The sequence below is a fragment of the Alexandromys fortis genome, unplaced genomic scaffold, assembly GCF_014885135.2.
Source record: "Alexandromys fortis isolate MF-2015 unplaced genomic scaffold, M_Fortis_MF-2015_v1.1 scaffold_38, whole genome shotgun sequence".
Taxonomy (NCBI): Eukaryota; Metazoa; Chordata; class Mammalia; order Rodentia; family Cricetidae; genus Alexandromys; species Alexandromys fortis.
Window position 1 is genome coordinate 9,225,362 of NW_026067916.1, and position 25,743 is coordinate 9,251,104.

A 25,743-nucleotide genomic window follows, 5' to 3' on the forward strand; every position below is an offset into this window, starting at 1 on the left:
CCTGTATCCACACTCAACATTTGAGAATCCAGAGTCTGTGACTCAGAGATAATGAAGAACTTGTCTAAGCTCTTACAGAATATTAATTACTGTAAGGAGTATGCCTCAGAAGAAAGAAGATGCCAAATTTTAGAAGTTTAAGCCACAGAATTAACACTAAGTGAATGTATCGGGTTTCTGTAATAACACACCACCAAATGGATGGCTTCAGCAATAGAAGCATAACCTCTCCACGCCTTAGGTTAGAGGTCTGTCCAAGGTGATGGCAGGCTCCATTCCTTCACACTGAGCAAAGGCTGCTTGCTTGTTTAAACTAGCTAAGTAGCTCCAGTAGTTCCTTTGGTTCTGACAGTTACATGTATCGGTTGTTTCTTCACATGACCTTCTTTTAAAGATAACAGTCATATTGCATTAAGAGACCTACCTATTGAAAAACGTTAACTCGATTAATCTACAAAGACCCTATTTCCCCAATAAGATCATATCAGAGTTACAAAGGGAGTTCAGCATTTCCCCCCATGTGTCCACATGTCATCCCATAAGCTCCTTTATAAAATGCAGACAGCATCCCAAGGCCACTGGATGCTGTGTCAAAACAACGGACCCATGACCTACATGCGGATTCCAGGTCTTTAGCAAAGCTACGTAGTGATGACCTGTGACCCGTGCCCACTGCTAGATTTCTTACATGTGACTGTGAATGGGAGAGAAAAAGGGGGGTCTTCAGCAGAGCCCTTTCTTTCCCATGTTTCACCCCTGTTTATAGCAATCTGTGAGGCTTATGAGGTAGGAAACAGTTGCAGACTCAAGCTGTAAATACCGAGCGCTCCTTCCTCAGTGATGGCTTAAGTCACAAGGACAAAGATGGCCAAATACAGCTAGTTCTCTTCTTGGAAAGAACTCAGATAAAATGCACCTTATCTCCTTTCACCTCTCCCCTAATCGGCTTCAAAAGAAACTAAACCATGAAAGGCATTCGTACTTCAACATCAGGATGGAGGTTGTAGGCCAGAGGTGAGGGAGGAGGTAAAGAAGCAAAAGAGGAAAGAGGTGACTACTGCTTAAGTAGCTGACTGCATCTATTGAAAGTACGTGTCAGGGACACTGGGACTGCTGTCTCGGGGAACAATACGTTTATTTCTGTTAGACGCCCTGTGAAATGACAAAGTCTGCTTCCCACAGTCACAATGCACCAACAATACCTTTCTTTCTTGATGCACATTGTTAGAACACAAATACATAAAACACAACGCTTTATATTAAAGGAATGCACTAAGGATGATATTTTACATTATCCTTTCCACATATCGTTAGCCACCAAGAAACAGTCTTGCAACTCTTTCCTCATTTAAATCTCAGTTTATGAGAGTTGCTGAAATGTGTAAGCTGGATGCATTGAGACAAGTTTCCACTTGCCATCTTTTGAACCAACTGAAGAGTTTTCTCAACGGAAGATTTAAAATCATGGACTAATTAGTTATTTTGAGTGACAGAAACCCTAAAGTTAAGTAGAGAATGGAGATGATGACATTTATAATTTATCAATTAAATATAAACACAAAATTAATATCATTTTAAGTCTTAAAGATTGTGTCTTATTAAGATTGTAGTAGAATAAATCTAAAATGAAACAAAACAGAACTAAACTATGAGAAGAAATAAAACATATTTAATTTTCAGAGCAGATAATTTCTTTCCTATCTATGCCAAGAATTGCTACTAAGTTTTGAAAAGAAATCTTGCTTTACTTTTAACATTATGTAATTTTCATAAATTCTTTTTGAAAGTTTATACAGAGAAATCAAGTATATTTTCTGAATTTTAATTTTAGAAAAAGATTAAGAAAAGCATCTGAAATTGACTTAAGCCATTGTTTATTTAGTAAATGACCACCAGCTATCAAAGGCAGTTCCAAAGGTTATGAAGATTTTACAAAATCACTATAAAATTCAAGTGTGTTTATTAAAGGTGCAAATCCAAACTAAATATCTTTGGTGATAAAATTATGAGCCTCAAATCTAATTACCTAAGGTGTTTCTCCACTCTGCTTATGTTGAATTCCTTACTATAAGATATTTTATTTAGGTTTCAAAACTCCACAAAACGTCTTTAAAACAAATGTTTAGTTTAATTCAGCAGTCAGCTACCAAAGGAATGATGTGTGCCAAACTTCATTTTTTGCTGGGTATAAAATGTACACGACTTATATTCTATTCTAGAGGAATCAGAACTAAACATGAAAAGTTTCCCACAAATGTAACATTAAAGGACATAGGAAAAGAATAAATGTTATAGGAATAAATAAGAAAACCAAAACTGTTGGCACATTATTCTATTAATCAACCAATAACCTTACAATAGCTTCAATTTGTATTTTCAAATAAAACATCTAGCAATTTCTAAAATATATAATAATTAGTAGATGAATAATTAGAAATAAAAATCGAATATACATGACATCAGAAATGATATAGTTATTATAGAAAAGATAGCATCATGTGATTTATTTTGATTAGGGTTATAAGGAAGGACTACTTAGAGATCCATATTTGAAGAATTTTGATGTGGAAAGTCCTTGAGTATATGTGTTGCTTTTATTGGTTAATGGATAAAGAATCTGTATTGGACTGTAATCGAATAGAATAGAGTTAGGGGGGGAAAACTAAACTGAATAATAGGACAAAGAAGGCAGAGTCTAGGAGAAGCCATGTAGCCTCACAGGAGACAAACACCAGAACTTTACCTGGTAAGCCACAGCAACGTGGAGAAACACAGGTTAATGGAGATGGGCTTATTTAAGATATAAGTTAGCCAGAAATATGCTTAAGCAAATGGCCAAACAGTATTACAAGTAATGTGGTTTCTGTGTGATTATTTGGGGACTGAGCAGCCGGGAACAAACAAGCGGCTACTACAAACAGGGTCTGCATGAGGGTGGTCCCGGGATAGAAAGAAGAGCGCGTATGGAAAGTCATGGAAGTGTGACGAGACATGACGTAATCAAAACCTGAAATGAGAGACACTTGATGCACCTGCAGTTTAAAGGAGCCAGGGAAAGAGTGAGCGACAGGGACTAAGAGCAAAAGAAGAACAGAGGGTGTAAAGGGTTGTATGAACAATCACCTTCCAGTGGGTGACTACAAGGGTTAGGTAACCCTGTTGGCCTGCGCAGACTGGGCAGACTGGAACTCATGGTTTTAAATCTGTCTTTCCTTAACAGCAATGAACTTAGGCCTGAATGGGCCATACAAGCCTAGCCTGTTTTGGGATTGCAATTCAATGTATCTTCTCAACCAACAAATTAGATGTTTGCAAAGAATATAGTGTATTTATGTAACTATGAACAGATTGAACGGATGATGAAATCATTTGTATTATTTTATTCTTGTGTGGTCTTTTACCTGGGGGAACATCTTACTGATCCCCTCTCCCCTTCTAAATTTGTTTCTTGCATTTCTAGCTATGCATTTGTCATGTCTGTTTAAGGTATTCCTAACAAATACAAAATGGAGTGAGACACTGATTTGTCTCTCAAGCTGTCTTCTTTCCTGGCAAGATACACTGTATTTGTTAGTCTAGCCTGAGAAACAACAGTATAAGTATGTAAACTTAGCATTTTCCAAAATATTAATAGGCTAAGTGTAAATAAAGTCCTCCAATCTATTTACTGTATTTTTCATTAAATATAGGCACCATGAAGTTTGAAAGCAAGAAGTGTGCTAAGTTTGGTACAGACCTCAGAAATCGTTCTGAGGACCAGGTGGAGGACTAGCTTAAGTCTCTGCACTAGATCTCTTTTTGCAGAGTGGATGTTATCTTGTTATGTCTGTTCTGGAGACTAAAAGTGATAGTTGCACACGTCTCCATGAATGCCATCTGAATTCCAAATCCTTGAGTATTTGTGACCAATACTTAATACAAAAGTAGACCAATTAAACAGGCAATGCTTCCGCGTCTCCAAGCCTCCCGCAGTCTGACCAGTGGAAAATGCTTCGCAAGAATCATATGCCATTCATTATAAGAATGTGCCTGCCAGGATAAAAAGGTTGTTTATGCAACTTAATCCTTCTTGCTAGTCAACCGTCCAAAGTTCAAGAAGAGAAGGAAATTAGTAAATTCTGAGGATTTCATGGACAAGCTTTCGGAGCATGTTGGTGGGCTATCCGTGGGACTCAGTTAGCTATAACTAATGGTTCAACTTTTACTTCCCTAGCTGTCCTTAGTTCTTAGTCTCATTCCTCTCGCCTGACATTCAGCCATACTTCCCTGTCCACCCCCTCACACCGATAGCTACTCAAGGGAAGTCCATGTGGGAGAGGCTGAGGTAAAAGCTTTCGCTACAATAGTTCCATAAAAGCGGTTGCTTTTCTCAAATGTCTAAGACCCTGGGTCTGCGTGCACCTATTTAAGGAAGAAATGTTATTTAGAGACACATGTAATTGCAACTGCATTACTCAATCCCAGATGACACCCAAACTTCCTTCTCACTAGGGTTATGCCTGGTAGATGCCATAAGGACAAAGAGTTCTTACTTCACCCTGTGATGAAAGTGTGAATGCTCGCAACATTCTTTAACTGCTGCTATCACGCACACATGACATTTTTGCAAAAAGAAAAAAGCAAATGGTCATACTACTGCCATCCTTTCTCATTCTACTTTACACGTGAAATACTCCAATACATTGTAGGCTGAAGGCTCTTGCTGTGCTTCAGATACACACACTGAACCCATTGAACACTTTTAGTGGTGTTAGAGAAATACCGAAAACCTGGGCTTGATAATTTCAGTTACTGTTTTTACTTTCTTATGCTGGAGACTGAGCCCAGAGCCTTTAGGCAAGCACTCCACCACTCAACCCTCTCCTCTGCCCCTAAACTTTAAATTTCATATATATGTGTATTTTGTTTCAAATTATAATGTCAACAGCAATGTTTTCTTTCTGGTGAGTCTTTTCCAATATGACACTGCCGCCATTGATTCTTCTTCCTCCTCCTCTTTCTCCTCTTGTCTTAGATCCTGAAATTAGAAACCGGAGACTCCAACACGAGAAAAAAAATTGACAGCCAGGACTACACAGAGAAACCCTGTCTCGAAAACCAAAACAGCCACAACAACCAGAAAGGAAGAAAGGAAGGAAGGAAGGAAGGAAGGAAGGAAGGAAGGAAGGAAGGAAGAAGGGAAGGAGGGAAGGAGAGAGGGAGGGAGGGAGGAGAGAGAGAGAGAGAGAGAGAGAGAGAGAGAGAGAGAGAAGAGGGAGGGAGAGAGGGAGAGAGGGAGAGAGGGAGAGAGGGAGGGAAGGAGAGATAAAGAAAGGAAGGAAGGAAGGAAGGAAGGAAGGAAGGAAGGAAGGAAGGAAGGAAGGAAGGAAGTCAGGGAGAGAGAAAGAGTTAATTCAGAAAAAGGTGGGGCTTGGAAAAAGTCGGAATGATTTTGATACAGGAATACAAAGCCCCTCAGATAGCAATTCCACATACAGATTTCTAGGGCAGACTTTTCTGATGGTCCTGGCGTCAGAACTGCTAACCTAAGCCAAGGAAACACGGAGTAATGCCAACAAAGAAATCCACATTGGGCCGGGCAGTGGTGGCGCACGCCTTTAATCCCAGCACTCGGGAGGCAGAGGCTGGCTGGCGGATCTCTGTGAGTTCGAGACCAGCCTGGTCTACAGAGCTAGTTCCAGGACAGGCTCCAAAACCACAGAGAAACCCTGTCTCAAAAAACAAAAAAAAAAAAAAACAAAAAAACAAACAAACAAAAAAAAAAAGAAATCCACATTGAACGTGTAGGCTTCCTAAAGATAATGCTCTTCGGGGCTTCAAATTGGAGCTGTTTTTTCCCAAGACGTTTTAACGTGAAAATTGTGGAGAATTAATACTCTCTAAAGTCACGTGGGTGTTGTTCCTACGTGCCCATTCATTGACTACTTTTGCCCAACAGTTTCTAAAATTAGTTAATGTTATTTCCCGCCTGTAAAGAAGTCAAGATAATGGCCCAAGGCAGTGGTTATCACCTGGGCATGCCTTGTCAAAGTGTTTCAGGCTCCTGGGCAGACTAGGGAAAATTTCTGAGACAGTTGATGTGACTCCAGGCATTTTTATTTTATTGTTTCACATTCAGGTGAGCAGGGGCACTAATTATGTCCTTGGTCTTGAACTTTTCTTGGCTAATACCTATCAACATTTTATGACTCACTTAGAGGTGTGGCCAAACTGCAAATGTCCCAGGGCTGAGTAAATACCATTAAATCTCAGAAGCACAATGCAAACCATTTACCCAGGCCGGATAAAGAGTCTCTTGGTGCAAGTTTCACGGGCTGTTATGACATCTAAGCATTGTTCCACTCTCGAAAGCCTCAGGAGTAGGTGTGAAAGACACAACTAATTCTCTGGGATTTTCTAAAACTAGTTTTGAACTAAACTCCCTGCTAAATCACTGTTTGACACTCATTCGTCTTGTGGTTTGTCTTGATTTCTTGAATCTTAAAGATAAAATTCTACTTTAAGTGAGTTTGTATATTAATTGATGTCAAAAGCTCTGCAGTTCTCAACTGATAACTCAAACATTTTTCTAGTGAGTCAATTCGAACTAACACACATTTGCACTAACATATATTTGCACTAACACACATTTGCACTAACACTCATTTGCACTAACACACATTTGAAGATACTGATTCAGTGTTTGTTTCTATCTGCATGAGAGCAACTGGGTAAAGTGTAACTGTGATCATAGTTTGTGATGTAAATCAAGCAAGCATAGTATTTATTTCTGATTGCTTTTTAATATGGGTAGATGTTGATGGCTTGTCTCCATGTTTTATAAACCTTGGTCAAGGAGCTGCTCAAATTTTTATTACATTTATGTTCCAAAAGATAGTTTAATCCTTTCTATATTGATTTTTGAATAGGAATACATCTATTAAATAGAAGCTTGTCTCAAAACAATCTCATATAAATTTGAAGATAATTCTTGGAATAATAATATCTTTGACTTCTTGAATTCAATTTTTTAATGTGTAAAGAGATATACTTAAATAATTTTGCTATATTGTCAAATAATAGTTGTATTTACTGTGTAGTGGTATGACTTTTGAATATAGTAAGGATCAATTATGAAATGTAATTTACTATTTGGAACAAAATATTAGAAAATTATTCTCTTATCAATATCCTGTGCACAGAGTTCAGGTATTAGCTATGCTCACCGCATTGAGCTATTGAATTGAAAGCAAAAGTCAAACTATTCATCTGACTTGATCGATTTCCATCACCTCCCAGTCTCTGGTAGCCACCTTTCTCATCTCTCCTCCTCTGAGAAAATCATTTCCATTTTCACAGATAAATAAATACATTGGATATTTGTCATTTTGCTTTAGGCCTATTTCACTCACCCTCCAATTCCGACAATGTTTGTGTAAAAGATTTTTCCTCTTCAGGAAGTCTGGGGACAGTGCACAGTGGAGTCTGTGATGTGGTGTTCTGAATCCACACGCGTCATCTCGGGTGGTTCACCTGACTAGGACTGACACCTGTCACTGGTGCTGGAGCACGGGAGGACAGACATTTAGGCTTCCCGACCTCAGATATGTCAGGTCAATATTCAGACTGGTGCACGCCTTTAATCCCAGCACTCGGGAGGCAGAGGTAGGCGGATCTCTGTGAGTTCGAGACCAGCCTGGTCTACAAGAGCTAGTTCCAGGACAGGCTCCAAAACCACAGAGAAACCCTATCTCGAAAAAAAAAACAAAAACAAAAAACAAACAAAAAAAATTCAGCCTGGGATTTCTGGCTTATATGGTAATCCAACTTTAAGCTTTTAAAGGCATTTCCTATTATTTTTCATAATGATTGCACTAATTTAGCTATCTCCTAAGTGTGCACCCTGGCGTGAAAGTTTGTCTTTCTGTCTTCTTGGTATTATCCTTCAGCTGGGAAAGGAAATCTCCTAAAACTTTGCATTTGGAGGGCTCAAGTTGTGGGTGATACAGAGACTGTTCTGGTATATAGTAAAATATTATTTGTATTTTAGTAAATAAATCTTGCCTGAAAAGCAGAGGCAAAGCTAGAGCCACTAGAGGTTAGGTAACGGTGACACACAACTTTAATCCCAGGATTTGAGAGACAGAGGCGGGTGAATCTCTGTGAGTTCAAGGCTACCCTGGGCTACACAAGGAAACTAGGTCAATGCAGAAACCAATCCAGGTGGTGGTGGCTCACACCTTTAATCCCAGCAGTAGGGAGTCACCTGTCTTTAATTGTTGAAATATGAAGCAGCGGGGCTGCGTCCCCAACACCCCAGCCGCTTGGCTAGCTCATGCCCGAAATAACAACACACAAACTGTATTCATTTAACTGCTTGGCCCATGAACTCTAGCCCTTACAGGCTAATTCTCGCACCTGGACTAGCCCATTTCTAATAATGTTTGTAAGCACCCCAAGGTGCGCTTACCGGGAAGATTCTAGCCTACATCCATCTTCATCGCGTGTGCCTCAGAGAGCAGAGCTATCTCGTCTACCCGGGAGAGCTGAGCATGGCGTCTGTCTGGGAGCAGAGCAGAGTCTGACCTCACTTCCTCTTCCGACCACCTCCCATCTATGCTCTAAGCTAAGCCAAGCAGTTTCTTTATTGCTCAGCCAATGAAATCAACAGATTGATATATGACACTCCCACATCATTTAATCCCAGCATTAGAGGAAATATTAAATGCAAGGAGAGGGTCTTAGGCTGCTTAGTCTGCAGTCACCCCGGCTTGGTAGAGGTAAGACTTCTCTAGCGGCTCGACTGCTTTGCTTTTCTAGTTTACAGGGTGAACTCCAATTTCTGTCTCTTGGTTTGTATTATTCCTTCTACACTTCTACACCGGCATCGCTTGCCCATTTATATATGTTTCTTTGAGGAAATCTACTCAGGACCCTGGTCCAGTGGATACAGAGATAGCACACCTCTAAGTACAGACCATCAAAGAGAAGCGAATCCTGCAACGACATGTTAACTCAAATGATAAACTTCTTTTACTTAATTTCCATATCTCTCCAGTATACAGTGGAAACCAGACATTCCTAGCTACTGTACATTAGAAGTGGTATCTAGGCAGACCCCAAAAAGACATTCCCGTCATCATGCACCCTGACAAAGTCTCCTTCCTAAGCCCTACTGAGCAGAGATTTCTCTGTTGTAAACTTAGAGGTGTTTTCCCGTGACAGTTTTGGTAAGAATTTAACGATTCTACCTCACTTTAGGTACACAGCAAACAAATTGCACTGGAGGTTCCCGCACACAGTGACACCTACTGGGCTGAGGCTCACAGCGACTTCTAAGCAAGCTGTGCTCACTTTACACGGAGCAAGTCTTTTGATGTTCAATCGTTTAATTCAATGTGCTCAGGAGAAGTAATCTCTCCCCAGCCTCCATCGAAGTCAGTTTCACAGGTTAACGAGTTTTCCCGAGAACAGACTGGAAATAACTCGCTGGTCCGTAGATTTATGAACCCCAGTGCAGGCACGATAGAAGCCAGTATTCTTAAAAACAACACGAAGCAAAACAAAGGCAGACAACAGCCAACAAGCAAACAGAAACATGAACTTTCTTACAACTATGTTTTTGGGAGTGTCCGGGAGAGGAAGGTGCTGGAAATAATTCAGAGTCGAAAGGTCAGCATAGTTACTGTCTTCGGGACATCAGGGAAACGCAATAGGAAACAATACTCATAAAAGGTTACACGCCTGAGAGAAGGGAGTAGGTTTCTCTCCTCTGGCTTTAGGAATGTTGCTGCAGGGTGAAGACAAGATCCGTGCCCTTTTCGAACGGTAACTCTTTGCCTTAAAAGGATGCAGCGATCCTTCATCTGGCAAAAAAAAAATACTGCTTTGCACTTGGATATTTACAGCCTAGCTAAGCCTGCTTGCTTGCCACGAGCCGCGTGGACCCGAGCGTCAGAGCGCGCCCCGCGAGCGTCCCTTGCGAAAGGCAGGAGGACAGCCTGGCAGAGTCTAGCCTGCAGCAACGCCTTCCCGCGCAGAGCCAGCCTGTGCTCCGCCCTCCCTCCCGGCTCCGTGCCACCGGCGGCCGGGCGCTCCCTGGGTGGGGCGGCAGCCCGAGCAGATGCGACGGGCCACGCGGGGCCGCTGCTGCAGCCGGCTGGGCGGTGCGCCCGGGCAGCCTCAGCCGCGCGCCGCGTCGCTGTAATCGGACACCCAGCGCTCGCCCCCGGCGCCCGGCCACTTGCCATTCACTCCGAGGTGCGGAGTTGAGCGACGTGGAGGAGAAGGGCTCCGGGTGCCGCGGCTCTCCCGCCCGGGATTCTTCTACAAAGAAACTCAGCATCAGGCAGCAAGAAACCAGCCCTCGGGACTCTTAAGTCACTGAAGGTCTTCTCGGGGAAGGACCTGGGGGACTGGGACGCAGGCTGGAACAAGTGGCTGACTTCTCGTGGATCTCTTCCCACCTCGGTAAGCCGGACTCAGGTTTCCAGTCTTGTTCGTTTGGCGAAACCGAACTTTTCTGGGTTTGTGTACTGATTTTTTTTTTTTTTTCATCGCTGTGCTCAAGTCTGGGTATTTTCTTAGGAGCCCACGCGGCTTGTGAGGAAAGCGCTCTGGAGCTGAGCCTGGCTGGAGGTTGTGGCACCTGCCAAGAGTTTAACTTGGGTGTTCCAACGCCTTCTAAGGAAAAAATTCGGTGGAAATGGCATAAAATTGTTCTTCTGTTCTCCTATCTGCTGGTAGGAGAGGACCAAGCAACCAGCAAGCACATTTAACTGTGTGAGTTAAAGGAACCAAGTTTTAGGTGGGCCGATGGAGAGAGACATTCGGCATTCTCAGCCCATCGGTAGGTAGGATTGAAACCAGACTGTTCTGTTAGATCCACTCTACCTGATCTACCAAGTCATCTAGACAGTTTTACGCTTCACAGTTTATGGAGTATGTCTTCTCTAGGGGACGCGTATCAAATTATATACCGGTAATAGCAATATGTAAAAAGGTACACGTGTTTCCAACCTGCCTCATCTACAGACTAAGGCTGGACATATTAATAGTACTCTCCTCCTCCTGGCTTTACCTACTAAGTCAACAAGTCCCGGGGGAAAACTGCTAAGGGAAAATCACCCAGAAAAATCAATTTCCTTCTGAGTTAATTTAGGGATGGCAGGGTGAAGAGGCTGTGGAAGCAGGAAGAAGCTGTGTCTTTTGAAAATTACCAACACAAACATCTCTCGGGGTTCCTGCGTCTGTGCGGCAGAGGCATAGAGTTTCACGACTAACTCGGGCAGCATATGGACCACCAATGGGACCAGCTTGGATGAGAGACTGCATGCTCGGTTGAATTGTTCTTTTCCTTGTGCGTCTATGAAAAGAGCCAGAGCCGTTTTGATTTTTAACTGCACTTCCTCATTGAATAGAATCAATAGCGTGGTTTCAATTTTAAAAGCCATATAACGTGAGATCTGTAAAGATGCCCTCCCAAATTAAACATGCTTGTCATCTTACTTTAGGATAACACTAGATGAGAAGAGATGGGGTTTCTTTTGTGAACCTAAACTCACTGGCATGATGAGGCGGGGGGGGGGGGGGGGGGGGGGGGGGGGGGGGGAACATAGCGGTTTGTTCTAGCAGTACCTGGTCTCCCTTTGTGTTTAGACATTAGTTAATAGCTTCTATTAATTTTATAGGGACAATTTCCAGCAAGAATATTGTCTCTTTGATTTATTGTTTGGGATTTTGACAGCCCACTCTCTGGCTGATTTATGTAAAATATGCATCGGTGGATATGAGACTCCCGTGGATTACTCACCACTAGGTCATTGGTTTAAATTTGGCACGAGTCCATGGTTACCTCATCAGCATCATTTAACCGCTGCCTGGTCATCCGGGTGCATTGGCAGATAACTGTTGGAAGTGATTTACTAATCTGGGTTGGTGCACAGGTAGATTTATGTATGGGAACACTGTTTCAGAGACAATCAATCCAGAAAAGTTAATAAGCATGGGATGAGTGGCTACCCATGAATGGGAATGAGGACTGTCTTTACTACTGTATTTATTAGGGAGAGTTTTTTATTCATCAATACTCAATCATTAAAATGGAACTGGTCTTAGAGAGCTCAGCTATATTGGGTCTCTTTGGAGAAATCAATTAAGTTTTTCTCTTGATGCTTTGTTCTGCTTTGATGTCAGCATTAGTTTTATTGGGAGGATAAAGCAATTTCTTGTTGCAAAGATCATACATCGATAAAGCCCAATGCTTCCACTGAGAAGCAAAGTCACAGCACCTCCTACTGCTTGCTGGCTGTAGACCTCAGGCTGTGTTTCCCAAACTCACTGCACCGGCTACATGGCTGTCTTTCTGGTTTGCCAGAAAGTGAAATGACATTTCACAAATCTCTCATCTCTCTTTTAAAGGTATTTTCCCTTGGACATTAATTTTCAAATCAGAAGAAATGGCATTCCGGGCGATTTGGATGTTGGTTGGAGTATTTATTTGTTCTGCTTCTGTCAAAGGATCTTCCCAGCCCCAAGCAAGAGTTTATTTAACATTTGATGGTAAGAAATTTGATAAAAATTATGAAAAATTTTTTGAGGTCTTGTTTTTTTCTTTCTTCTCCTAATGAAAAATTAACATATTGAAGAAAATGCAATATCACTATTTAGTTCTGAAAGTGTTATAGACTACTTTTTGAATGGCATGATTATTTATGAACAATTAATGATTGCATTGGAGGGAATGTTTATGAAAATGCTTCTGGGTAGAGTGTATATTCCGGGGAAATAATACAGAGTTCAGTGTCAGCTGCCTGTGCTGGGGAGCATCTTGTTCATGCCAAACTTCAGGATTCGAAAGAGCTACATGGCTTTAGTCACTAATACAACTCCAGTAAATTCCAGCATTTTCTTCACAACTGGGGTTGTTCTAATGGTATTCTCCCCCTATTTCTAAAGTATTTCCCATGGTTGATATGTTTTTCTAATGAAGTACAAATGACCTAAAACTATTGGGGACAATGTGTTGCCTATTATTGTATAAAGTATGGTTTTCTCAAGCTTCAAGATGTTACGGTTTCAAGTTTTGATTTATATAGAGGGCCATGAGGTCCTTGAAGGGTGTGGCTATCAAATGTGTCCATGAGGCTAATATATACTGTTCACATCAGTTCTAGGTGGGTGGCTGGGTCAGTCACGCAACCCTTATTACAGGACAGATGAACGGCATCATCTAGCATCAGGACCATTTGTGTGTATATTATGTTTCAAATTTTTACAGGAACTCTGTCGACAAGTGCTTGGTATTTTGATAATGAACGTACTCTAAGGCTTTCGCGTAGGAATTGAAAATAGTACATTGGTTAACACTTATCCACCCTTCCTTTCTCTTTAAGTTATAAAGTGCTTTCCCCAAGGATATCATAAACACCAAAGACACCATATTTAGAGGTTATTGAGTGTGAGCTTCTAATTGCACTCTTAACCTTTGGGCCTGCCACTTCCCCTTAAAACCATAGCCATTCTGCTTAGATGTGAAAAACTCGGGGGCAGGTAGACACAATGACTGCTTTGAAATGCTTCTACTTCTCTTAGATTACAAGAGTGTTTTAAGGTTGCTCTCACTCTGTCTCACAAGTTGAGATTATCAAATCAGAACAAGAAAGAAAAACGAACAAAAGCAAACCTTAAGGAAAAATTGTTTTGTACTGTGAAATGGTCCCATAGACCAGATATCTAAGTCTAGCCCATTCTATTGCCTCAATACTAACCCAGATTTTCTATATTAATGCTTACAACAAGTGGTTAGTCACTTAGGATGTCTTCGAGAGGACACTTGAAATTTATGTTTTTCGAAAGAAGGCCTGTCGTTTAGCGCTAAATGTCAGTACTATGGAGGAGAGCGGTTGTTGAGCCATATAGAGTGGAAGTTATAGACTTTTATAGTACTGTATGTCTAGTGTAGCCCAGGCTAGCCTTGAAGTTCTGACAGTTCTCCTGATGTAACCTTTTGAATATTATGATTTCAGCCTCGAGTTACCACCCCAACTTAAAAAGAATTATTCTTAATTTCAAACCAAAAAGCTGTGCACAGGGTTTCCGGAAACATGATTGCATATTTATTTAAACAAAGATCCAGGTTTGATTTTATTTTCAAATTTGGGCTGTTTCTGAGCCTAGAATGGGAATTTGAAGGCATTTGGGGGAATTCTTGTTGCATCAGAGGTCAGTTGCTTCCCATGTCTCATGTCTCTGCCTCTGCCTGCCTCTTCTTAGTACCTTGCCTGCTTGTTCTTTTATCTTGAAATCTCCCTCACTGAACCGGGGTCTCCCATTTGTCTCTTTATGTGTAGAACGTTATTAAAACTGTTGAGACTTGTCTTACGTGAAGTCCAAGTAAACACTACTGTCAATGCAAAGGTGTGTGAAAAAGAAGAACCTTTGCCTCCCACATTCCACCCCTGCTCGGGGTGGTCTGATGGAGTGAAAACATTTGGGAAACAGCGATTTATCTTTCCACACTGATGTAAGACAAAGTCAAGCAGGTGGCTGTCAGCTCTCCCTGGGAATGTACCTCAAATGATATTAGTGAGTCACATTCCTGAATTTAATATTATAAAATGGAGACTGCTAATAGATATTTTGCAAGCTTTACAATTCTTATTTTATTCCAAATAGTTTTCAAACAAATAGAAAGTTTGTATCCATGCTATTTGGATTAAGTATTTGCTGCCTAAAGATCTATAGACTCAGATGTCATTGCACTATTTACCTTGATTTTTTTCTACATAAAAAACTGAAATCTATAAGGGTTGTAAAGAAAGATATAAGTACTTATGGTCAAGGAGAAAGATATATCTTACCTGCTAGTATACTAGGCAAAGCCTTTTTGATAAGTTTTGTGTTCCCCACAGATATTGTAGCATGTCATGTACTACTTTTCAGGATCAGGAATCAGTGCTCTGTGATTTGGATAAAATAAGTCAGTGGTCTGTCCAAATTTATTAAAATGTTTCTGCACTTCAGAAAATGTTAACAATATTGAATCTATATGAAATCCAGTTATGGTGTTAAACACTTTAAATATTGCTTCTCTTTTAAAATGTAATAAATTCTTAAAAATAATATTTCCCACTTCCAAGGTCCCCATGCTCCCAATTTATGCAGGAGATCTTGTCTTTTTTTTCTTCCCATGTAGATTAGATCTATGTATGTCTCTCTTATGTCTTATTGTTGTCTAGGTTCTCTGGGATTGTGATTCATGGGCTGGTTTTCTTTGCTATTTTAGCTGACTGCTCAGATGTGACTGTTAAATATTCAGCTTACTGAAATAGACTTATTCATCAAACTTTCTTTTTCCTAATTCTGTGGGGTCTGTAGTAATTTCTCTATTTCATTTCTGAGACCAGCATTGTGTATCTTACCCCTTTATATCTTAGTTGTTCTTATTAGTGAATTATCTAATCTTAGCAAGCTCTTAGATATTCATATTTTTTCATCCCCCTGTTTTCTGTTATATATCCATTAATTTATGTATTAAAATTCTGTTACATAATTTATTTTTCTTGATGTTCAATAAATTTTTCCATTGGTAAGTTCCTTGAATGAAAGCTTGGTTAAAGAGTTAGCTCTTTCTTATAATATAATTATTCATGCTATAGATTTTCCTCAAATATCTATTTTATAATCTAATGCAAACTTTTCTAAAGTTTATTTTTCAGTTTATCTTTTTTTACAATTTACTTAGCTATTTCTTCCTTTTACCTATATATTGATGACCCATCAATATTTGCATAAAAATATTTCTTTTGTAGATTTCTGACTTAATTTCCTGAAAGAACACATATTGTGTGCTCATAATTATGTAAAACTTATTTAAACATCTTATTACACAGAATTTACTACATATAAAAATAATATATATTCTACTGTGTTTGCACAGACTATATGAAGAAGGCCAAGTAGATCTAGATGGTTAATAATGTTTTTATATTATTATTTATTTTCTATCTATTTGCTTTTTCAACTGCTAGGCGAAGCGCTGAGACTCTTAAACAGCATAATTGTGTGTTTCTCTTCAAGTCTGTCAGGTTTTTGTTTCATGTCTTAGTTTCTATTTATATTCTGACATATTTTGAAGTACTGTTTTCAATTATGAAATACCTCTGAATTATGAAACATCTCTGATTAGTTCTGGTAAAAGTATTACATGCATTTTTGTTGTATGTGATATTTACCTTTTTATGTAGCAAAAATATCACAACTTAGGGATGTTATTTACAAATTCTATGATTTAAAAATGTGTTGACTGAGGTTTTCTGTCTCACGTGGTCTTTGTCCTGCCCGGTTCCCTCAGTCATTAAGTCCCAAAGAAATCACACAGAGGTCTACATTAGTTATAAACTGATAGGCCTAGTAGCTCCGGCTTCTTATTAACTCTTATAACTTATATTAGCCCATTATTCTTGTCTATGTTAGTTATGTGGCTCGGTACCTTATTTGGCAGGGCAGTCACATATTGCTTCTTCTGTGGCTCAGTCAGGACTGCAGATTAGGACTTCCCTTTTCCCAGAATTCTCATGTTCTCATTGACCTGCCTCTACTTCCTGTCTGGTTGTCCTGCCTATACTTCCTGCCCGGTTACTGGCCAATCAGCATTTTTTAAAAATATAATTGACAGAATACCATTGTCCCACACCAAAAATGTAAAAGCATGAGGACATATATTTAAATAGGCATATAGGTAAATAGGTGTATAGGTAAATAGGTGTATATGACTAAAGGGTTGTCATAGTGAGAACTAGATTTACCTGGGATAAAGCCTATCAAGTTTTATGTTTTTGATCCACAACTGTGATTCTTTTGCAGGACCTTAGTTTCCCTAATCACTTGAAGATAACTGGAACCAAATGGTCTCCTTATTCTCTTTAACATTCTGAAGTGAAATTGAAGTTTAGTTTTTATATTGTGAAGTTCAGTGGGTTTTTTGTTTTGTTTTGTTTTCTGTTTGTTTTGTTTTCTGTTTGTTTGAGGAAGTCAATAATATCTGGCAATGTTTTCAAAAATATTTTATATAAAGGAGCTGGATTGAGAGGAAGAAAAAAGTAAATGGTATTAAAAATCCGTCTGTTTTGGTTGTCTGATATTTTCTAAGTGTGGTATATTGCGAAGCTATTTATTCTTCTTAATCCAGATAAATACCCTCTCAGACAAAGATAGCACATACTTTATTACTTAATCCAGATGTTATAAATACCCTGTTGGAAAAAGATGGACCACACTTTATGAGTGCTCTGGCAATTAAATCAACTATGTTTTTTGAGTACAGTCAATAATGTGTATGTTTTAATACTTGAGTGCTTGTTTGATAATTAGCATTTGTAAACATCTTTAATTTGGAAATGTGCCATTATAACATCATTTAACATCACATAACATCATTTATGTTATGATGGCCTATTTTCTACTGGCTCTAGAGCAGTGGTTCTCAACCTTGCTGATCCAGAGACCCTTTAATACAGCTACTTCACATTGTGGTGACACCAGCCACAAAGTTATTTTTGTTGTTATTCATAACTGTAATTTTGCTACTGTTATGAATTGTAATATAAGCTTCTATGTTTTCTGATGGTCTTAGGTGACCCCTGTGACCCACAGGATGAAAACTGCTGCTCTAGAAACTGACATTCATGGTTACTTCATGAATTTTGAATTAAAAATGAGTTTTGATATCTCTCCACGCTACACTTCCTTAGATATAATAACCTCCTTAAACCACAGCCATCCTGCCAGGAATTTGGTTGCCTTACAACAATGAAAAATCCCACACAGAAGGCAAACAGATTCTCATTTATCTGTCACACAAGCAGGACATCAGTAGCGCGGAGAGCTTTATCAGTTTGTAGAGATACCTGTGAACTCATTGCTTGAATCATAGCTAGTTACTAATGTTTGAAAAATCTATCAAGCCTGTTCTTCTCGTACTCTAAAATGCCTATGTATTCCAAATACTAAACTTTTATATGAGTATTTCCTTTTAATTCACAAAATTTATCCTAATTGTTCTATTTCTTTCATAACAGACCTTTGGCTTGTGACTTTTTCAATAATGAAAAAGTATTATATATTCTTGGGCCTGTATAGGATCCTGGTTGGTGGTCTTGACTGAATTCTACGTAAGCGTCTCTGGAAGTTTCAAAATTATATGTACATACTGCCTCCAAAGTCTTTACTCTTTTCAAGATTCTCTTCAAAATCTGTTTTTTTTTTTTTTTTTTTTTTTCGTGATGAGTTTGGATTGAATGAGACTGCAATGTCCTTGGCTTTCTGTTCTGGTTGTCATAGCACAGAGTATGACTTGAAATGTTCTGGACTAGTTAATGGTGACATGAAACCTCAGGAAAAAGAGTGTGTAGGATTGCTTCCATTCCCTTACATTATGATGATTTAAATTATATCTATTAAGACTTTTCATAAAGAAAAATATTAGCGAATTTGCATAAATGCAAAACATTTGTTAGTTACATATTTATATGTGTGCATGTTTGTGTATCTTGTGAAGCAGGTTTTAAAGTTCTAGTTTTCTTTCATGCCAAAGGTGAGTAAGTTGAAATTCAGAAACATTTGGCCTTTGAGAAACTTGAGTGTATAGAAATAAAAAAGGATCTTGCTTTAGCTTTTCACTGAATTGAGGATAAAGAATGTTAGATGAGTTTGTGAGGATATGTGTTATTGTGATCAAAATAACAAGCATTGAGTAGCCGTGTTTTATGACTGAGTGACAGGTGGGAAGCTTATCAGAGACAATCTGTGAGTAAAGAGATGATCATGCCTGGCGATGTGGTCCTCACCTTTATCTTTAGTTCTTTGTGGGCAGAGACCAGCAGATCTGTGGGTATTCAAGGCCGGAGCTATAACATAAATCCTAGACCAGCCAGGCCTACATGTTGATGCCCTGTCTTGAAAAACTGATAAGAAAAGTAACTTATTCATATGGGGGTTTTTATCTCTTCTAAAACATGTAAATTACCAAATGGTCCCTGAAAAGAATACTAAGTGCTTATGACTTTTGTTTCATGTATTCTTATGTCTAGAAAACAATATCCTAAACTAACTAGAATAAAATGAAGGTGATCTCCCTGAGTCATGGGAGCCACTCAGTCTCATGATCATCTCATTCAGCACCCTGAAGTTTAGCTCTCTGTTCACGTTTTATTTTTGGCTTAACATTCCTAGCTATCAAGGTTCTAATGGAAAACTCATGGTAGAGAAGTTAGCTACAGAGTCTGCAATTAATTGTTGGCCTGGGCCCATCAGAATAGGAAAGACAGCCTACTGGAAGACTGCTTTCAATCTTTAACCACTGGTTATGTTACATGGACCTCAGAAGGAAATGACACTTATGGTATTACAATTCCCTGAGGATTTCTAGCTTGACATAGCAGTCTTTGCTCAAACTGACCAATCTTCCAGCTCATGGTTAAGTTTAACCACCAGGTGTGAATGCCGTTGTCTTAAATGCATAGAAGTGATTAATGGCAAGTTCCAAGTTGGGAAGCAGGAGTATCAAGAATAGGAACTAAGCTGGTATAGCCCTGTCTGTTTCACCTTTACTTTGTCTTTCCTTTTGCCTTTTTTTTTCCAGTGCTGAATATTCAGTAACAAGCTGTGAAAGTCTTCAGGCCAGGGAGAGGATGCAAATGAGAGAATTTCATTTCAAATTAACAGAGACAAAGCATCTTTTATCTTGTGATGTCTGCCTAGGTTGACAAGCACCTCAGCTAATTAAGCGGCACATTAAAAGAACCCCAGAGAATTAGTAAGCCACAAGCAAAACGTTGAATTGTTATGGGATAATAACCTGAAAATAATGAATTAGTTCTTTATGAACTCTACTAACATTGACATTAGCAGGAACCGTTGTTGAAAACAGATCGTCTGGTGGTTACCCCAAGAGATAAAAGTCCAGCCTGTTGTCCCTGATTTCTCCATTCATCTGAAGAATGCTCACTGCAGATGAGACCAGTCTTTTGAAGTCTTTTAATTCTCGTGCAAGCCAGGCAACTGCGGTGCCTCTGAAGGCCCCTTACAGTGGTCTAAGTTAAAGGCCACTTAAGGATTTGTTCACCTGCCTTTTTTTTAATGAACGCAAACTCAACAAGGGGCCCAGTGCAAATAAAAAGCCTTAAACTCTTTCTTTCGCGACAACATTATTGATAAATGCAAGTGTGGTCAGATGTTGCTAAAACAGAGCATTGAGTAGAGCAGCTCTAGGATTTAATGTAAAATAGCAAGTTGAAAACAATGTTAGAACATTAGGAGATAAAAAGAGATGAGAGGGAAGGCAGGTTTCCCTTGTGCACTACCGCGGGACCTGGCGAGCCCACATAAAAGCCCAATCTCGTCTGTAAACTTGAATTGGAGAGCAGAAACTTTAGTTTAGGTGTTGCAAAAAGGACGTGAAATAATAAGTTATTTCTATGATGGACTGTTTATATAGTCTCAGAAATCCTTAGAAAGAATTTGACAATTTGTGTGCTACTCTTTAAAAAATAATTATTATTCTTGATGAGTTACCTTGGATTCTACTAAATTTTGTTCTGATAGCCAAATTTGAGGTTATAATATTAGTTCAGGATAAATGTACAAGATGCATGGAAAAGGGAATAACAAGGAAATATCCTAGTCCAAAGGGTGAACTTATCACCATGATTCCTATTTGTTCCACTCAAGTAATCTCATGAGAAAATTTATCATGGTTCATGGATTCACCAAAGACATGCATATCTATATATCTATTTTAATTCATTTGGACTCTTTCTTGGTGAAAAATGGTATGAATGATGGAGGGAAATTCTTTTTAATTTTTTTCTCTTGTTGATTGGAACTGTTGTTTGCTCTCCTCACATATTTGTACAAACATGTAGTTTATACGCAAATTTTGACTAAGAAAATACATGGAGAGTTGTAAAATTTTGTGTCTCCTTCTTAGGTATGTAGTGCTTTTTTGTCTCTCATGTTTATAAAGTATGTTTAGTAGTTTGTATTTATTTTATAACAGCTGTCATTAACATGGACTCTATGGCAGGGACTAGACTATCTATCCTCAACAGTTCATGCTGCTTCATGTAAGTAAAAATATTGTAGGTTAAGCACTATTTCTTGCCCCAAAGTATAGGTGAGAAAATTCACTGGCTTGATGCCCCAACCATACAAGGTGGGAATATTAAAATACAAGCTGTTATGTCAAAGCCAAGAGCTGGAACCATTTTCATGAACACTTGTAGAATTAGTTTTTGGACTTACAAACTTGATAAACATATTCCTCGAGAAGGCATTTCATAAACTCCTTCTCTCACGTCTCAGCAGAGAATAATACCACAGTGGACTCTGAGGCTGATGAGTAGGAGGGGACAGCGGGACCAAAAGGTCACATGATAAGAACGAAAGCCCACGTGCTCTACGCAGCACAGTGGGCAGCCATAGATCACAAGAACCTGTCGGGTGACTCATAAAGAACTCGAGAGGAGGTATTTGAAGTGTTCCAATACGAAGATGTGACGGGCCAGTGGGAGAGGTCAGGGAAAAGCGTGTTCCTCTTTCATCTGCAGTACCAAGTCCAATGACGCCACACTTGAAAAAAATGACAAAAATATCTAGGAAAAACCACTTGAAGAGATGCAGATGCCGCCTTTTCTAGCCATTGCGTGTTATAACCATGAGTGGAATTATCACACTGTGCTCCATAAGTATGTGCAATTGTTTGTGTAGGTCTAAAAATATTCTAAAAATAAAAAGAAAGCCAAAGTAAGAAAGGGAGTGGGGTGGTGGGGATATTTCGCTATTACTGGACATGGCGATCCCCCATAGGGAGTCTGAGGAGAAGCTCTCCAGAGCAGAGATGTTTGGTTTCTGTAGTGAGATTTGATCCCGTGGTTGTAGCGGGAGGCTGAGCTCAGGCGAGAGCACACTGTGGGAGAACCTTCCGCTTACTCTTGGCATTTCTCTTGCACAGTGATCAAGGTACATTCCACAGGATCAGGTACCCCATGTTTTCTCCAAAGACATGAGGATTCGCATCTTCTCATTTACAGCTACATACAGAACCACATGATTCACTCAGCTTTCCCATTGCTTCAGCCCCCCAAAAACTATGCTCTTGGTTTGAATTCTATTACTATCAATAAAAATTAAATAGAAAAGCATTGGAAAGGATGCTTCAATCTCTGAGACGATTCTAATACTCCTTTTCTTTCTGTATTTTCATATGTGAATTCAGGATTGCTTTGCTTGTTGAAGGAAACACATTTAAAAGAGAAGAAAAGAAAGGTGAGCCTCTTGCCAGCATACAGTCTGAGTTGGCAAGAAAGTCCCAGGACAGGCAGAGCCCAGGGGTTAGCTATGCTATTTTAGGCCAGGAAGCAATGTGCTGAGCTGTAAAAATGGCAAGTCCTCTCTGCTCATCCCAGGGCCAGGCATCTCCACAGCTATCCTTCAAGCCTCCCTTCTCATCCAGTAGGGATTTACTGCCCGAGAGCTCAAGGTTAAATCATTGGCTTTGCAGAGTGCATTTTCCTTTTTGAAGAATTTCATGTTATCTCATCTGTTATAGAATTTCTCAGCACAGAGGCCCGAGGAGATTGAGTGTTTGCCCTCCCACCGCCTGGCGATGGCTGTGACAGCTCTACAGGACACGGAAGCATAAGAGGAGGATTGCTAGTGAGCAGATAGGTGTCAAACCAGAAACACTCTCCAAATCAGAGCACTAAATCCAAGAAACATCAGGCTCTGAATATGAATATTAGCAAACTTAAATCATAATATTTTCTCTAAAGCATATACAATACTTAGCTTCAACATGCCTTATATTTTATTAGATTTAATTATGTTATAATTTTAATTGGGTCTGGGTTTTTAACAATATTTAAGGCAATTATACAACAGATTTTTTATCTTATTTATCTAATTTATTTACTTACAGTACTAAAATCAAATCCAGAGACTCAAATGTACTGGACAAGCACTCCACAACTAAACTATATACCTATATATCTAGGCAAATAACAGACTTGGATTGAATTTTACAAAACAAATAAATATATTTGTCATAGAAAGTACTCAAGTGTGGTACTGATCAATAGTCATTCATTCCTCTAAAAGAACAATCATCCTTTAAATTTGATGTATCTTTTTTTAATTATTTGAATTTTTTTGAAATAATGGTAAACCATCTTTCCATTTCCTTTCCTCCTACCAATCCCTCCCAAATATCCCTTCTTGCTCTTTTTCAAATTCATGACCTTTTTCTTTTCATTTATTGTTTTAACATCCTCCACACACTATGTATATATGTATGTATCTATCTGTAAGCTCTTTAGTACATGTTCAATCTGTGTAATGTTAGGTAGTCCCTCAATATTACACATGCTAATGACTTATGTTTATATTCTGTAATTCATGAAAATTAATTAGCTTATTTCTCTTGCCTTTCCCATGTTGCTGCTCTTGTAATCAAGTTAACTTGATGTGTTATATGCATCAGAATTCAGTTTCCCTGTCTTCAGTCCCTAGACTATTCTATTCTACGTATTAAATGCATCTTCTGTCCTGATTTGAAATGATGCTAGTAAAAGTGCTAAATATTATTGCCTTATTTAAATTTAATATGAACTGTCAGTTGAGGTACTTGATAATAAAAGTGTTTTTTTTTTTAAAAAAAAGCTACCTCACTAGTAACTTAAACTGTTCTTTTTTGAATGTTGCTCTTATAATCAGTCTTTTATAATGTGTGCAGTAGCCAAGATCAAGTCTCCAATCTTTCTTTATATAGATAGATCAAAGAATTTAAAGGGATATAGTTTTACAGAAGACAATATCTATTATCTAAGAGGAAGAGCAGAATGTTGACCTATCAGAATATTTGACATGATATCAGATTAAGCATTGATAACCAAGCTCCTGCCAGATCCATTAATGAAACAACTCTCCTCACATAAAATCTATACTTTCTAAGAAATAAATGAATCTGGAGAACTGATCTGTATCTGAATCTAAGTATATTTTACATGAAGAGATCAAGTAAAATCACATTTCAGTTTAACACCAAATAACATAGTATTGGTATGGGAGCTGGCTTACAAGGTAAAAAAGTAACTTGCTGTCAAAGCTGACACTCAATACCTTGAACCTACAGGATGGAGAGATGTGACTGTCACAAGCTATGCTCCAACACTGTGCTCTCGAAGTGATGCACATTGCTCTCTCTCTCTCTCTCGTAATAAAAAATCTTTATATAAAAATAATGCACTGATGAAAATAGGTGGTAAAGCAAAACCTGACAATCAAAAATCTCTCGATATCCCTGGCATCATTTTGAAGGTGCTGTTGTCTTTTCTGACTTGCTTATAACTATTGACTAAGTGGAGAACTAACTCCTCGTGTAACTTAACACTTGAAATGCAGTTAACACTTAAAATGCAATACATTCAGTTTTGTAGTAGCAACTTAGTATAAATGGGTTGAGGAAAGGACGCTGTGACTTACAGATTTAAACTCTATCTCCTTCCCATGACCACTGGGTAGGGACACAATGAGTTAGCTTGCTGAACAACCAACTTCAAGAAGGATGAAACTTACCCTCTCTCAGGTCACAAGGGCAGTAGGAGGTGAATGGCTCTGTAAGATGAAAGATCTGGTCATTGCATCTCTACTTGCTTATTTAGCTCATGAAATCTCTCAGCCTGTGTTGCCAGTGCTTCTGTGTACAGAATAATAATTCTATTATGTAATGATAATAATAATAATAATAATGTTGCCATGATTAGCTTGACAGTGAACAGAACCTCAAATATAGAAGATGAAATATAATAATGTGCTTTTGTTTTTCCACCATCTTCATTTTACAAACCTAAGCCAGAAAAAAAACATGTTTGCTCCTTTTAAAACCAGTGTAACTTGGAACAGACAGTGGCAAATAAATCAACCAGGTACTAACCAGGTACTGAAGATTTCACAACAGCATCTAAAACAAACCGGAAACAGACTTCTAATGAAAGACAGTTGAAAACTCAAATTTATATGGTTCACAAAAGGTAGGGAGGTAATTGCAGAGTCCCAACTGCAATTTGTACTTCAAATGGAATAAATTAGTTGTAGAGAATTAATTTCAAAATATATTTGTACAAAAGGCATGGCATCTTTAGCTAATTTCAATCTATAATAGAGTATTTTCTATATATGTGCATGTAGACTACTCAGGAGACCGAACTGGAAAACCTTTTCAGGATGGCCTCAGACTCTCTGTCTAGTTATCTTTTCATCTTCCTGTTTCAACACTCTCTCTGAGATTATAGACAAACACCACTGCGCTCATTTCTAAACTGAATAACCTTGAAAATGATATCATAATATTACTTACAGAATTCTCTCTTCCTTTCCCTTCCTCAAAACCTTCACATGTACTACTTCACCTTGCTCTCTTTTCAAGTTCTTTTTCTTTAATTGGTCTCTCTCTCTCTCTCTCTCTCTCTCTCTCTCTCTCTCTCTCTGTGCGTGTGTGTGTGTGTATACTTACATATTAAATGCAATCTACTCAATCTCTATAATGTTACTTGTATGTATGTCTTCACAGCTGACCATTTGATATTGGAAAACCAATCAGTGTGCTCTGATCTGGGAAATCCTATTTCTCCTTCCCTCATCATTTCTTAGTTGCCTGCAGCTCTTTGTCTAGGGCTGACATATCAAAATTTTCCATTCCACGATTCT

General features: G+C 38.8%; 1 protein-coding gene across 4 annotated transcripts in view; it reads left to right on the forward strand.

Annotated features, from left to right (window-relative positions):
* Positions 1-10,012: 10,012 nt before the first annotated feature.
* The window catches only part of Sema3c (semaphorin 3C), a 150,008-nt gene continuing 134,277 nt past the window's right edge, over positions 10,013-25,743 (forward strand). Inside the window, exons 1-2 of one of the 4 annotated variants that reach the window (XM_050139805.1) lie at positions 10,013-10,449; positions 12,400-12,540. In XM_050139805.1, coding sequence (XP_049995762.1) covers positions 12,438-12,540 — 103 coding nt within the window. In that variant the 5' untranslated portion in view covers positions 10,013-10,449; positions 12,400-12,437. Of the gene's footprint in view, positions 10,450-10,544; positions 10,829-11,032; positions 11,339-12,399; positions 12,541-25,743 lie in introns of those variants that run through there. The other 3 variants (XM_050139804.1, XM_050139807.1, XM_050139806.1) reach the window with 3 other exon arrangements.